Below are 15,653 nucleotides of genomic sequence, written 5' to 3'. Positions count from 1 at the left end.
GCCCCGCGCACCACACGCTCCCGGCGTGCCCCGAGGGTCCCGGCCTGCCGCGTGTCACGTGCGCAGCCCGCCCCACCTATCGGGTGCTCCCGGCGTGCCCCGGGCGCCCAGCGTTTCCCGCCTACGTTGCTGACGCCGGCGCCCGCCCGGCGTCCGGGACGGGCCGGGGTTGACGTCCGCGGGGCTCAGGCGCGAGGCCCGGCGGCCCCGGAGGAATCGCACAGCCGTGTGGGCAAAGTGCGGCGGCGGGGGAACCGCAGGCGCCGACGCCGTGCGGGCCGCTTTCCCGGCCCTCACAGAGCCAAGCGAGCCTTTTGTGTCGCCCGCAAGGCCCGCGGTGGCCGAATCGGCCCTGGCCGGAACGTTCTGCCGCGGGCCGCGGAGAGGCAGCAGGGCACAGGCGCCTTAGGCGTGCCTCCCGTCCGTTTGACAGGTATTTATTAAGCGCCTGCTGTGTGCCTGGAGCTTTTCCAGGAGTTAGCGACGGGGCGTTAAGCAAACAGCATTCTGTGGCGTCGTGGACCTAACACGTTGCTTGCGTCTCACAAGATCCTGTTCCTCCAGGGACAGGAAATGGGATAAATGAGCAACATACGAGGATGGGAGATGGTGCTAGGCGCATGGGAGAAACATAACGCGGGCCGGGAAGACGGAGTGTGGGGAGAGGCGGTGACAGAGGCCAGGAGGCCTCGTGGAGAAGGCGACACGGGAGTAAGACATGAAGGCGGTTGGAGTGGGTGGCCACTCGGATGTTAGGGGACAAGGTTGCGGGGCAGAGGAGAGCGAGTGCAAGGGCCTGAGGCAGGAGGTGACCAGGGGTGCAGCGGGTCCGGAGAGGTTGAAGCCGAAGCCGGACAGAGGGCATCAGGCCCAAGCTGTGCATGTTGTAATAGGCGCACCGGGCTGCTGTGCTCAGAGGGGGCTGCTGGGGACACAGGGACAGGGAGGAGAGTGGTCAGGAGGCAATGGCAGTAATCCGGGAGAGAGAGGGGATGTGCTAGGTTCAGGAGAGGGCCGACGAGGTTGGATTGGGCTGTGAAGCTACTTGAAGTTATACCTAATTCTTTTTGGGTTTTTTTAGGTTGATCTGGAGAGACAGAGACAGAATCGGCGGGGGGAGGGGCAGGGACCGAGAGGGAAAGAATCCTGGCAGGATCCAAGCTGTCAGTGCGCAGGGCCTAATGCGGGGCTTGAGCGCAACAAACGCTGAGATCATGACCTGCGTGGGAATCAAGGGTCCGACACGTAACCGACTGAGCCATCCAGGCGCCCCAAGATACTTGAAGTTAAATCTAATACATTTTGGACATGGTATGATGTGAGAGAGGAGTCAAGCTTAACTCCAAGGTTTTTGTACTAATGACTTGGGAGGATAGGGTTGCCATCATCTGAGAGGGGGATGACCGTGGGAGGAGCAAGTTTGGGGATGAAGACCAACACGAGTTCCGTTCTGGACATGTTGACCTTGAGAAGTGAAGAGGAGGAGGTCCGGGGAAAGATGTGTGTGTAATAGATGGTATTTAAAACCCCGAGGGCCGCCTGGGGGGCTCCGTCGGTTAAGCCTCCAAATTCGGCTCAGGTCATGATCTCACAGCTCCTGAGTCCAAGCCCCGTGTCGGGCTCTGTGTTGACAGCTCAGAGCCTGGAGCCTGCTTCCGATTCTGTGTCTCTGTCTCTCTCTGCCCCTCCCCTGCTCACGCCCTGTCTCTTTCTCTCTCAAAAATCAGCATTAAAAAAAAAGCTAATCTTAAAGGAATAAAATAAAATAGAGCCACAAGACCAGATCACCGAGAGAGTCTAGGAAGAAAAGAAGCCCTTACACTGAATCCTGGCAGACTCCAATATAAGTTCCTGGAGAAGAGGAGGAACCTCCTGTGTGGAATGCCAGCATATTTTTTATTAAGCAAAGAGCCATTTTTCAACCTCACATCTTACCAGGTTCCAGAAGTTCTATCGTGAAAGGATGAGATTTCATTTCGTGATTGATGTTTGATCTATTGGAATCATTACTTATTTTGCATTTGCAAAATAAACTTTGGCAAAGAGGAGTCCTTTTAGGTATATTCCTAACTCAGTAAGAAAGTGCTCAATACTTAATTGTTTGGTTACTTATAACCAGCTGGGAGATCATAGTAAGTAATTAATTATCATGAGATTGATGAGCAAAATCAGCCCCCTATGACAAATGTAGTTTGCAACATTAAGTGAACAAAATAAAATCTTCTGAAGCAAACATTCCAACAAATAAACTTTTTGTCCTAAACTTTTATACTCTGGTTTTATGTCAGCAATCATTGGAATTATTAAACCGCTGAAGATTACAGAAAAGCTCTTTATCCTACCTGGGATATACACATAGGGAAAAAAACAACTGCATGAAGACAATGTCAAATATAGATTCAGCTTACATCTAACAGTAAATGCATATGTCTCCATGGTCTTTCTTATATATTTAAATAAAGATAAACCTAGTGTTCCTCATTCTGAAAAGCACACCTGTCAACACTTCCTGTTCTTAATATCTCTGCTATTGAACTTACGGCCTCTGACTTCAACAATTTTAACACGGCAGAATTAAAAATACTTGAAATCACATAACACCCAAGTACTAAATATCCAGTTCTATTCCATGAAGATGAAATATTGCTTTTTGTGAAAACATGGACAAATCTTTCAAAATGTGAATAAGTCATAAGTAGACAGTTTTATGGTTTTTTGAAAATGCCCATCCTTGTTTACCCACCAGTCATATCTAAAAATAGAACATTACCTTCATGCATCTCCAACATTCCCCTTCATGCATTCTCCCAGCCATTTACCCACTTCCTCCAGAAGTAATCACTGTCCCAACTGCGAAAATTGTAAGTTAATCTTGTTAATTTTGAACATTTCTATTAATGGAAGCATACAACATGAATTCTTTTATGTCTAGCTTCGCTCATAAACATGTCCATGAGATCCATATTGTTGAGAGTAGCAGTGTCTTATTTTCATTACTTACATTTCATTTCCATTACATAATGGATAGTGTTCCATTGTGTGTGTATATGCTTCATTTTATCCTTTCTGAGGTTAAATGGGCAATTAGATTGCTGCCAGTTTGGGATTATTATGAAGAATGTTGTGAAGGGAATTCTTATTAAGAAAAAAAGTCTGGGGCGCCTGGGTGGCCCAGTCGGGCGTCTGACTTCGGCTCAGGTCATGATCTCATGGTCTGTGGGTTCGAGCCCCACGTCAGGCTGTGTGCTGACAGCTCAGAACCTGGAGCCTGCTTCGGATTCTGTGTCTCCCTCTCTCTCTGCCCCTCCCCTGCTCACGTTCTGCCTGTCTCTCTCTCTCTCTCTCAAAAATAAAATAAAACATTAAAAAGAAAAAAGTCCTAGAAGGCTACATACATTGTAATCCCATTTTTGTAAAGCTCAGTAGTTCTCCAAGCAAAGCTAAACAATGGGGGCTCCTGGATGACTCAGTCGGTTAAGTGTCTGACTGCAGGTTTTGGCTTAGGTCATGATCTCATGGTTTCATGAGTTCAAACCCCATGTCGGGCTCTGTGTTGGCAGCACAGAGGAGCCAGGTTGGGATTCTCTTTCTCCCTCTTTCTCTGCCCCTCGCCCACTCATGCTATCTCTGTCTCTCTCAAAATAAATAAACTTAAAGCTGAACAATGAATTATTGGTATATGTGCATAACTATTTTTTTCTATAAGCAAGGAAATGTTAAACACAATTCAGGATAATAATGATTTTTGGATGGCAGAAGGATGGGATATGGGAGGAACTGTAGTCCCCAAGTCAAGTGAAGGGTTCACTGGTGCTCATTTATATTATTAAATTTCGAAACATATATGTACCTCCACTTATACTAAACATTAAATCATAATTTTTAATTAATAAGGCACATAATGTCATAGGACCAACCAGAATTTTTATCCTGGGAAAAACTTTACTGACAGAATACATTTTGATGACAAGCTTGTGGACAGGCTAATTTATCAGGTATATGAGTTACTTATGTTTCTGTTTGTCACTCACAGGCATTCCAGATGGGAAAGAATCCTCTTAAAGATTCCACCTCCAGCTTGACTGAATGTATCTCTTTTATGATGATTAAGGTTGTTGCATTGTATTAAATCATATTTAAATTTTCTGGACATACAAAAATTAGGCCATTTTTTTGGGTAAGCTAGTACCACATGAAAATAAAGCCATTTATTTTTTAAAAAACAATTTTTTAATGTTTATTTTTGAGAGAGAGAGTATGTGAGCAGAGGAGGAGCAGAGAGAGAGGGGGACACAGAATCCAAAGAAGGCACCAGGCTCTGAACTGTCAGCACAGAGCCCAATGCAGGGCTCAAACTCACAAACTGTGAGATCATGACCTGAGCCAAAGTTAGACACCCAACCAACTCAGCCACCCAGGCACCCCAGAAAATGAAGTCATTTCTAAGAAAGATTACGTGAGGAAGAGTCAGGTCTTTAGTCAGGAAGCTGGCATATGATGATAAGCCCCAGGTGGGGGTTGAGGCTGTGTTTACCATGCACCTTTGCCTGGAATTTGAAGAGTTTGGATGTCTAAGATTGTATTTATGGGTAGAGCATAATCAGCTGTCCTCAAATATATGGAGGGAGCCTGGGACTTACTGGGTGTGCACCTCATAATCACTTAAGGAGATTTGGGAATTTGACGAACTTATTGAATTAACACTGCTGCTTCATTTATTAAAGATGAATAGACTATATCAGGCTCTAGGATCATAGTACGTGGTGGTAAATTATTTTTTTGCTTCCTTTAGCAAAGTTGATTTGAATATTCTGGCCCTGCTATAAGAAAGCAAAGAGAGAGCTATTTATCCATATTTCTGCCAGAGTGCCGAGGAAGAGAGTAGGGTGATGGCAGGTGGCAGGGAGTGATATAGTAATCAGTGATAGAATCAGGAAAAGAAGGATACCTAGAGACTAATATTTACTTCCTTCTAGCATCAACCTTACAGGTCCTAAATGATATTTTTGTTCAGGTAGGTAACTTTCTGATATGGGGATTCCAGCTTGCAAGAACTCCATTGCCCCCTTCATCATTCACATTACTTGTACACTTATGTGGATGCATTGAGCACTTTGGGTAGGTCCTATATGTGCACATTGTTCATTTTAACTGTTATCATGCTGCTGCAGCAATTAGACTCTCTCTGTTTCCTAGGCTGGGAAAGAAAGAAAACAATTTTACCTTTAGTAGATGTCTCAGGAAAAGCTAGAAAACTTGGCTAGTTCTCTTGCTAGTGACAGATAAATAAATTAGTTCACGTTTTTCTGTATGGTTGTAATAAAATTATATTTCCAAGTTCTTACATGCCATCTTCTATATCACATTTGTACCTATGTTCATTCAAAAATGCTTATGGAGCACATACTAAATGCTAGGCCCTGTGCTGGAGACATAGCTATGACCAAACTGTACCTTCCCTCGAGGAACTCTGGGCCCAGTGAGAAAGACAGACCCGTAGAATGATGACTTAGTGAGTGTGTGATAGAGATGATTAGAGAATCAAGGAATACTGAGAGGGCACTAGTGGGAGGGGAAAGTGTGATCAGCACATGCCTCCTCCATTGGTGACCCCTAGGCTGAATCAGAAAGGGTCCTGAGTCCTAGACCAAGAAAAAGGAGTTGGGAGGAAGGAGTAAGAAGGATACTCTGGTAGAGAAGGGGGCTTGAGCAAGGGTATGGGAGTGAGGAAAGGATGCTCTATCTCCAGGGATCTGAAAATAGCTCACTGTTGCTAGGCTGTAGGCTTGGGATGGAAATGGCAAATGATAAAGCTGGAGAGAGGCAGATTTTGAATGATTTTGGATGCTCTGGTAAGGAATTGGAACTTTAGTTATTGGAAGACATTGGAAAGTCTTAGCAAGAAGTGATGTGATCAGATTTTAATTTTAGACTCACTGTTCTATGGAATATGGGACTGAGGAATTGGAGACTAGAAGGAAGAAGAACCTGTTGAGATATTGTAAACAGGTAGTAGGCAACTAATCATGAAAGACAGATCTGGCAAAATGGTACGAGGAATAAAAGAGAAGAGCACTCATTAGATGTTTACGAGGAAAAATCTCTGGGATGCAGTGATAGAATCAATTTTGAGGATGACTTGGATGATTTACAAGCTTCTGACTTGGGAACACCAGCAACTGAATTTCATAGAACTGTCTGGAACCCTAAACCCTTTACAAAGTTAAATAGGATATCTGGAATTTTCCTTATCTATACCATCTTACTCTTGTTCTATTTACTTGTGCTAGAGACAAAAAGAGATTTTTAAAAATAAGTTTAATATTGCAGCCATGTTCTACAATCAAATATTTACTCTCATTATTTGCCTACTCCTAAAGATGTATTTATAAGGAAAATGTGCCTAAGAATGTATTTACGATAAGATAACCTGCATTTAATTAACTTGTCATTGTTTGAAGTCAGTGAGGAAAATTGCCCTACCTGTGCAATGAACTTCAAACATTTGTATGAGATTTGTGGTCAGATAATACCCATTGCTCTCTACTTTTCATTTCTGCTGCTGCAGTCCAATTGATCAGAGATTCTCAATTGACATTTGGTATTATAAATATACATGGATAAAAACAACTTCAGTCATAGGTGCTTTATTTGAAAGTGAATAAAAATATACAAAATTTAGAAAATTTTAGATATTATTGTTAATAGATAGGAAATTATTGAGGGATCAACCAAATAGTCTACACATATTAGAGATTTAGATATTTTTGAAGGAAAAAGTTAACGTATGCTAATATAGTACTTAAAAGACCTGGATAGTTTCCCGGACAAACAGAAAGAAAAACTAAAGGAATTTGTGACCACTAAACCAGCCTTACAAGAAATATTAAAGGGGACTCTTTGGGGAAAAAAGGACCAAAAACAACAAAAACTAGAAAGTAACAGAGAACATCACCAGAAACACCAACTTTACACAAGGCACTATATTAATATCTATCAATAATCACTCTGAATGTAAATGGAATAAATGCTCCAATCAAAAGACATAGGGTATCAGAATGGATAACAAAAACAAGACCCATCTATATGCTACCCAGAAGATACATATTTTAGACCTAGAGACACCCACAGATTGAAAGTGAAGGGATGGAGAACCATCTATCATGCTAATGGATGTCAAAAGAAAGCCAGAGTAGCAATACTTATATCAGACAAACTAGATTTTAAACCAAAGACTAACAAGAGATGAAGGGCATTACATCATAATTAAGGGGTCTGTCTATCAAGAAGATCTAACAATTGTAAATATTTATGCCCCTAACTTGATAGAAACCAAATATATAAATCAATTAATCACAAACATAAGCTCATTGATAATAAATCAATAATAGTAGGGGACTTTAACACCCTGCTTACAGCAATGGACAGAAATTCAACAAGGAAACAATGGCTTTGAATGACACACTGGACCAGATGCACTTAGGAGGTATATTCAGAGTATTTCATCTTCAAGCAGCAGAATCACATTCTTTTCAAGTGCACATGGAATATTCTCCAGATTATATCACATATTGGTTCATAAATCATCCCTCAACAAGTACAAAAAGATTGAGATCATACCTTGCATACTTTCAGACCGCAATGCTATGAAACTTGAAGTCAACCACAAGAAAAAATTTGTAAAGACCATCAATGTATGGAGGTTAAAGAACATCCTACCAACGAATGAATGGGTTAACCAGGAAGTTAAATAAGGAATTAAAAAGTACACAAAAGCAAATGAAAATGAAAACACAACTGTCCAAAACCTTAGGAATGAGGCAAAAACAGTCCTAAAAGGGAAGTATAATGCAATATAGGCTTACCTCAAGAAGGAAGAAAAGTCTCAAATACACAACCTAACCTAACACCTAAAGGAGCTAGCAAAGGAACGGCAAATAAAGCCTAAAGCCAGCAGAAGAAGGAAAATAATAAAGATTAGAACATAAATTAAATGACAATAGAAACAAAGATAATGGTAGAACAGATCAATGAAACTAAGAGCTGGTTCTTTGAAAGAATTAATAGAATTGATAACCCCCAGCCAGACTTATCAAAAAGAAAAGGGAAAGAACCCAAATGAATAAAGTCATAAATGGAAGAGATTACAACCAACACCATAGAAATACAAACAATTGTAAGGATATTATGAAAAATTATATGCCAACAAATTGGGCAATCTGGAAGAAATGGACAAATTCCTAGAAATGTACAAACCACCAAAACTGAAACAGGAAGAAATAGATAATTTGAACAAACCCATAACCAGCAAAGAAATTGATTTGGTAATCAAAAATCTCCCATCAAACAGAAGTACAGAGCCAGATGGCTTCCCAGGGTAATTCTACCAGACATTTACAGAAGAGTTAATATCAATTCTTCTCAAACTGTTCCAAAAAAATAGAAATGGAAGGAAAACTTACAAACTCATTCTACGAGTCCAGCATTACCTTGATTCCCAAACCAGACAAAGACCCAACTAAAAGGGAGAATTATAGGCCAATATCCCTGATGAACATGGATGCAAAAAATTTCAACAAGGTATTAGCAAATGGAATGCAATATACATGAAAAGAATTATTCACCATGATCAGTGGGATTTATTCTTGGGCTGCAGGGGTGGTTCAATATTTGCAAATCAACCAGTGTGATACACTACATTAATAAAGGATAAGAGCTACATGATCCTCTCAATAGATACAGGAAAAACATTTGACAAAATACAGCATCAATTCTTGATTAAAATCCTCAACAAAGTAGGGCTAGATGGAACATACCTCAACATCATAAAAGCCATACACGAAAGACTCACAGCTAATATCCTCCTTGGGGAAAAACTAAGATTTATCTACAGTCAGGAAGAAGATAGGGAAATAAACTCTCACCATTATTATTTAACATAGTACTGGAAGTCTTAGCCTCAGCAATCAGACAACAAAAAGAAATAAAAGGCATCCAAGTGGGCAAGAAAGAAGTCAAACTTTCACTACTTGCAGACAACATGATACTACATAGAAAACCTGAAAGATGCCACCAAAATATTGCTACAAGTAATACACATATTCAGCAAAGTCACAGGATATAAAATAAATGTATGGAAATCTGTTGCATTTCTATATACCAATAATGAAGTAGCAGAAAAATAAATCAAGGAATCAATCCCATTTACAATTGCACCAAAACCCATAAGATACCTAGCAAGAAACCTAACAAAGAGGTAAAAGATCTGTATGCTGAAAACTATAGAACACTTATGAAAGAAACTGAAGATGACACAAGGAAATGGAAAGACATTCCATGCACACGGATTGGAAGAACAAACATTGTTAAAATGTCTATACTATCCAAAGCAATCTGCACATTAATGAAGTCCCGATCAAAATAACACCAGCATTTTTTTCAGAGCTAGAACAAACAATCCTAAAATTTGTATGGAACCATGAAAGACCCTGACTAGCCAAAGCAATCCTGAAAAAGAAAAGCAAAGCAGGAGGCATCAGAATTCTGTACTTCAAGCTACATTACAAAGCTGTTATCGTCAAGACAGTATAGTATTAGCACAAAAAACAGAAACATAGATCAATAGAACAGAATAGAAAACCCAGGAATGGACCCATAACTAATCTTCAACAAAGCAGAAAAGAATACCCAATGGAAAAAAGACTGTCTCTTCAGCAAGTGGTGCTAGGAAACTGGACTACTTCTTTATACCATACACAAAAATAAATTCAAAATGGGTGAAAGACCTAAATGTGAGACAGAAAACTATCAAAATTCTAGAGGAGAACAGAGGTGGGCTCTTTGACCTTGGTTGCAGCAACTTCTTACTAGACATGTCACTGGAGGTAAGGGTAACAAAAGCAAAAATGACCTATTGGGACTTCAAGAGAAAAAGCTTCTGCACAGTGAAAGAAACCATCAACAAGACTGAAAGCAGTGTATTGAATGGGAGAAGATATTTGTAAATGGCACATCTGATAAAGGATTACTATCCAAAACCTATAAAGAATTTATCAAACTCAACACCCTAAAAACAAATAATCCAGTTAAGAAATGGGAAGAACACGAGTAGACATTTTTCCAAAGAAGACATCTAGATGGCTAACCAGACATATGAAAACAATGTCAACATCACTCATCAGGGAAATACAAATCAAAGTCAAGATGAGATACCACCTCACACCTGTCAGAATGGCTAAAATTAACAACACAAACAAGTGTTGGCAAGGATGCAGAGAAAGAGGAACCCTCTTTGCACTGTTGGTGGGAATGCAAACTGGTGCAGCCACTCTGGAAAACAGTATGGAGGTTCCTCAAAAAGTTAAAAGTAGAACTACCCTATGACCCAGCAATTGCACTACTAGGTATTTACCCAAAAGATACAAAAATACGTATTTGGAGGGGTAACATGTACCCCAATGTTTATAGCAGCATTATCAACAATAGTCAAACTATGGAAAGAGCCCAAATGTCCATGGACTGATGAATGGATAAAGAAGATGTGTATACACAATGGAGTATTGCTCGGCCATCAAAAGGAATGAAATCTTGTCATTTGCAACAAAGTGGATGGAGCTAGAATGTATTATGCTGAGCGAAATAAGTTAGAGAAATACAAATATAGTATGATTTCACTCATATGTGGAATTTAAGAAACAAAACAGATGAACATATGGGAAGGGGGAGAAAAAGAGGGAAACACACCGTAATAGTCTCCTTACGATAGAGAACCTGAGGGTTGATGAAGGGAAGCAGGTGGGGGGGGGGGAGCACGAAATGGGTGATGGGCATTAAGGAGGCTACTGGTTGTGATGAGCACTGGGTGTTTTAGGTAAGTGGTGAATCACTAAAACCTACTCCTGAAAACAATATTACACTATATGTTAACTAACTAGAATTTAAATAAAAATTTGAAGAAAAAAAAAAGACCTGGAAATAATGCAAATTATCTGTGTAGATATTGTATTTGTATTGGGATTCCATCTTTGCTGAAGTGTCCATTTGTTTGAGGGAACCAGCTCTCTATGGTTATACCTATATAATGACAAATATAATTATCAATGGGTAGGAAAAGGCTGTTCAAGCACATTTTATGCATGAGTGACAGAAAGAATTAGAAAATTAAAAATATAATCAGGATTGCTTATTTTTGCCCTACAGTGGAAGAAGACTGACTGCTTTTTATGGTGTATTTTTACCTGAGGAAATTTAGGAGTGGATTTGGCTTTTGTAAATGTTTACAAAAATGTCTTTGCCAGGGGAAGTCAGGAGGAGTGTGTGAATGTTTGTGTTCCTTCAGTTTCTCAGGTTTGTTTGCAAATTTGCCTAGATTTACTTCACTTTGGAGTACCTGCCAGATAAAATGTTTCCTCATACCTGTGTTTTAGAACAAAGAAGTCTTGTTGAGTAATAATCATAGCACTAGCTAAAATCTATTGATTGATTTCTATATGCCAAACCTTGTGCTAAGCATTTTACAAGCAGTGGCTTAGAACAGTTAACTGACTAGCTCATGGATGAACTGAACAGTTATGTATCTGATAAGTCACTCAACCAGGGGCAGGATCCAGATCACTATAGCTGAAGTTTTGTTTTTAACCACTTCTGGAGTTGGAACTGGGACTGAAATCTGGAACAGTATTGACGTTGTATTACAGATGTAGCCATGACCTCAAGAGGCTCATTGCTCTGCTAGAAGTCATGGGGAGAATCAGCAGTTTTGAGAACTGTTAGGGAATCTGTTAGTATAATCTGGTTTACTATTTTTAAAGCGTATAGGAAAGGTATAACACTAAATGTACACATTTGAAAAGAGAAAACATCTCAGATCAATAATTTAAACTCTTGCCCTGGAGCAACTAGAAAAAAAAAAAAAGGAAAATAAACACAAAGCAAGCAGAAGGAATAATAAAGAACAGAAATTAATGAAATTGAAAAAAGAAAAATAGAGAAAATCAGAGACAAAAAGCTGGCTCTTTGAAAAGATCAGCAAGACTGACAAACCTCTAGTAAGGCTGACAACAAAAAAATGAGAGAAGTCACAAATTACTAGTATCAGGAATTAAACAGGATATCAATATAAACCCTGCAGACATTAAAAGGATAGTAAGGGACTATTATGAACAACAACACAGATAGATTTGACAATTTAGGTGAAATGGATCAATTCCTCAAAAAGTATAAACTACCACAAGTCACCCAGTCTGAAATAGATCATTTGAATAGTCCTGGAACTGTTATGGAAATTAAATTCATGAATTAAAACCTTCCGAAAAAGAAATTTGCAAGCCCATATGGTTTCGCTGGAGAATTCTACCAAACTTTTAAAGAACAATAAGACCAATTCTACACAATCTCTTCCAGAAAAATGGAAAAAAAGGAATAAGTCATTCTATGAAGCCACTATTACTCTGATACCCAAACCAGACAAATACAATGCATGAAAGAAAACTACACACCAATATCTCTCATAAACACAGATTCAAAACCTCTTTAACAAAGTATAATTTAGCAATGAACAAGTGGGGTTTATTCCAGAGATGCAAGGATGGTTCAATATATGAAATCCAATGTATTCTGTCATATGTAAAGGCTAAAGAATGTTTGGAATGTTTGGAAAAGTGTTTCCTTCTCCATGGCCATGCATTCCTATGGAGGAGGTAAGCAGAGGGGAAGGGAACTCACATTTATGAGGCTCTAATGTGGAAGAGCTGTGTTGAGTCCCTAGAACCATGACCTGGATGTGTAACTTGTGTAGGTCTTTTTGGAATGAACTATTAATGCTGAAAAGGGCCTTAATAAATGTCGGATTACTTTATCACAGGCTGGGATTTCAAGTCCCCCCCCCCCTTTTTTTTAATCAAACGTTTGTAAATCTTACTAGGAGTGCTCAGCTAGGGAGTTGGTATTCCAGAGTCCATTCCAAGTGCTATGGATCCTTTAGGATTTATGTAACCAATATACTGTTGAGACAAGACAGGGCATTCATGCAGGTACTCGCCTACCTGAAGCGGAGAAGTGCTTCAGAGCTTTAGGAATAATTAGGACTTTTTGCTTTGTACAGAACAAATAATTTCCCTTTTTTTCCCCCTGTGAGAAATGGGCAAGCCTGGGGAGCGGAGAGTGTCAAGTAAAATTACAGAGCGACGGTTCTGGCCAGCACACTGTTTGCTGAGGCGGAGTGATGGCACTGTGTGTTTTTAAGTCCCCGAGGCTAGTTAACAGCTTAATAGTTAACGGACTCGCTGCGGAGAGCCTTTGTTACACAGTGACAGCCAGGACTGGCTGATCTGATCCGAGTGCGAAGTCGCAGTGATGCGCAGTGCGCTGGTCCTGGCTGACCCTCCTCCGACGGCGACCCAGCGGGGCCGGTTCTTCCCGCGCACTGCTGCCCCCGTCCCCGCTCCCGCCGGGCGCCTCCTACTCTCTCTCTCCCGCGCTGTCCGCCACTCGTCCCGCTGCCCGCCCCTCGTCCCGCTGCCTTCTGCGCAAACGCACGGGAAGCCCCGCCCCACCCCGCCGCGCGGCCCGCCTCACTGGCCACGCCCTCAGCGCCCTCCAGCCACAGGGTTTGGGAAGGGAACCTTCTGCAGCCAGTCAACACCCGCGCGCTGGGCGGGGGCGCTCTCGGGTTGGCGGAGGTTGTCGGCCGAGGGCGGGCCCATTGAGTGACGGGAATTCTGTCCAGTCATCGGAGGCCGTGTGCCACCGCCCCCTCCGCGGCGCGGGCCGCCCCGCTCTGGGCGCTGGGCCGGGGCTCCGGGAATGTCCCGGGCCCAGCTAGCTGAGACGCGCGCCCCACTTCGCCCGGCTCGGCTGGTGTCTGCACGGCCTGAGGCCCACCGCGTTCCGAAATGGCCGAGCAGTCGGACCAGACCGTCAAGTACTACACCCTGGAAGAGATCCAGAAGCACAACCACAGCAAGAGCACCTGGTTGATCCTGCACCACAAGGTGTACGATTTGACCAAGTTTTTGGAGGAGGTGAGTTGGTGAGGCGTGACGCCGCCTGGGGTTTGGGGTTTCCGTGCGGCGACCGGTCTGTCGTTCGCGGCGCGGCGGGGTTGACGCGGGCGGCAGTGTGGAGTGTGCTCGCCCGTGTGTGCACCCGGCTCTGCACACCTGAGCGTTCCTCGCTTCTGCACATCTGCGTGTGCATACCTGTGCGTCCACACCTGGGAGCGCGCCCCCGGAGTCTGCGCACCTGTGCGCGCACACTCGGGAGCGTTCCGTGGCGCTTCGGGCAGCGTCGCCGCCGGCGAGCCATTGTAGCAGCCCGCGGCGTGCCCACTTCGGGCAGAAACTGCCTCCCTTCGCGGGTGCGGAGGAGAGCACCACTTAGCACTTAGCGGGAGCGAAATCGGTCTGGAGCTGGTTTCCCTAGGAGAGGGCGCAGCTGCGGAAGGATTTTGAAGGGACCCTTTTATGAGTTTGCATAAACGGGGTCTCCATCGCAGACAGGGATCGTCCTATTTCTGTTATTCCGGGAGTGGATTTCCAGTAGAGAGAGGCCGGTTGGATAGCACCCATCCTGAGAACAGTGGGATCCCACAAGAGAGGACCCTGAATTCAGAGGTCGGGGTGTGGTCCGCACCGCTGTCCCCGGGCCCCCCCTTCCCCACGGTCCATGCCCACCCTGTTTCCCAGGAGGGAGCGCGGTGATTGTTAACCGCATCCAGAGAGGACTTTACAGCGAGGTAGTGCTGGACTCCGGGAACTAGGAAGTCAACCCGCGGCCTGTGGGAGGCTTTGGTGAAGAAGGAAGGAAGAAGGATAGGGTAGTGAAAACTGCCAGTGGGACTTGATCCTTAGCTTTGGAAGTTATAAAATAAGTTTGCGTAACGTAAAAGAAAACATTCCTTTGATAAGATTCTTTGTATTAGGTTATAAGTTTTGCAGCAAATTCTAAGACGCTTTTCTTGGCTACCTCTGGATTTGTTTTTGTCACTGTGCCGGAGTTTGAATCATAAATCTGAACGCAACACTCCCCCTCCTTTATCTCCCCCTGCCCAGAGAATGTTTAGTGCCGGGCATTTTTATATAGTTGGAGGGGAAAATGAAAATAGAGGCCTGGTCTTAGCTGGATCACAATTTACATCAGAGGACTTTTGCAGAAAAGATATTTTAAACTTTTGAAAAGAGTTGAAGCTGATATTTATTAATAATACATTTTACTCCTAAATCGCCATTTGGTGCCGTGCCAGAAGATAAAATAGCGCCCCGATTTAGGAGTGGTTTAGAGTGGGGAGGCAGATCTGATCTGCCCCTTCCACTGAGCCCCGGGCATGTTTGCTGCAGCATAAAGTCAGGGCTAATTGATGCCAAAGGTCTGCTTGCAACTGTTCCTTGTTCCTCTCCCATGGTATGTGTGTAATTCAAGGGTTTTACGATTCAGCGTGTGCTTTCTTTGTTTCTGTCTGTAAAAAAAAGAACATTTCGGAAAGAGTAATGGGATATTTTTTGAAGGATTTTTTCTTTTTCCTATTTTGGGCGGTTCGGTCCTGTACATTGTGTTGTACAGGTGGCTTCCATGGCCTGCCCACTCCTCCCCACCGCCCCCTTGTCAGCACTCCCTGCCCCAGTTGTGACCACCAAAATGTCTCCGGTATTGTTGCC

General features: G+C 42.7%; 1 protein-coding gene and 1 long non-coding RNA gene across 2 annotated transcripts in view; both read left to right on the top strand.

Annotated features, from left to right (window-relative positions):
* The first annotated feature begins 151 nt into the window (after window positions 1–151).
* On the top strand, window positions 152–2,263 carry LOC147575690 (uncharacterized). Its single transcript, XR_015242770.1, has 2 exons — window positions 152–433; window positions 1,728–2,263. It is a non-coding gene; the product is annotated as an uncharacterized LOC147575690 (long non-coding RNA).
* An 11,498-nt stretch (window positions 2,264–13,761) lies between these two features.
* Window positions 13,762–15,653, top strand: part of CYB5A (cytochrome b5 type A) — a 38,063-nt gene continuing 36,171 nt past the window's right edge. Inside the window, exon 1 of the mRNA XM_025931069.2 lies at window positions 13,762–14,021. Coding sequence (XP_025786854.1) covers window positions 13,893–14,021 — 129 coding nt within the window. The 5' untranslated portion in view covers window positions 13,762–13,892. The remainder of the gene's footprint in view (window positions 14,022–15,653) is intronic.

Source organism: Puma concolor, chromosome D3 (assembly GCF_028749965.1).
Source record: "Puma concolor isolate L17-30 chromosome D3, mPumCon1.1.hap2, whole genome shotgun sequence".
Taxonomy (NCBI): domain Eukaryota; kingdom Metazoa; phylum Chordata; class Mammalia; order Carnivora; family Felidae; genus Puma; species Puma concolor.
Note: the sequence above shows the minus strand (reverse complement) of the source record. Positions and strands in the feature narration are given on the sequence as shown.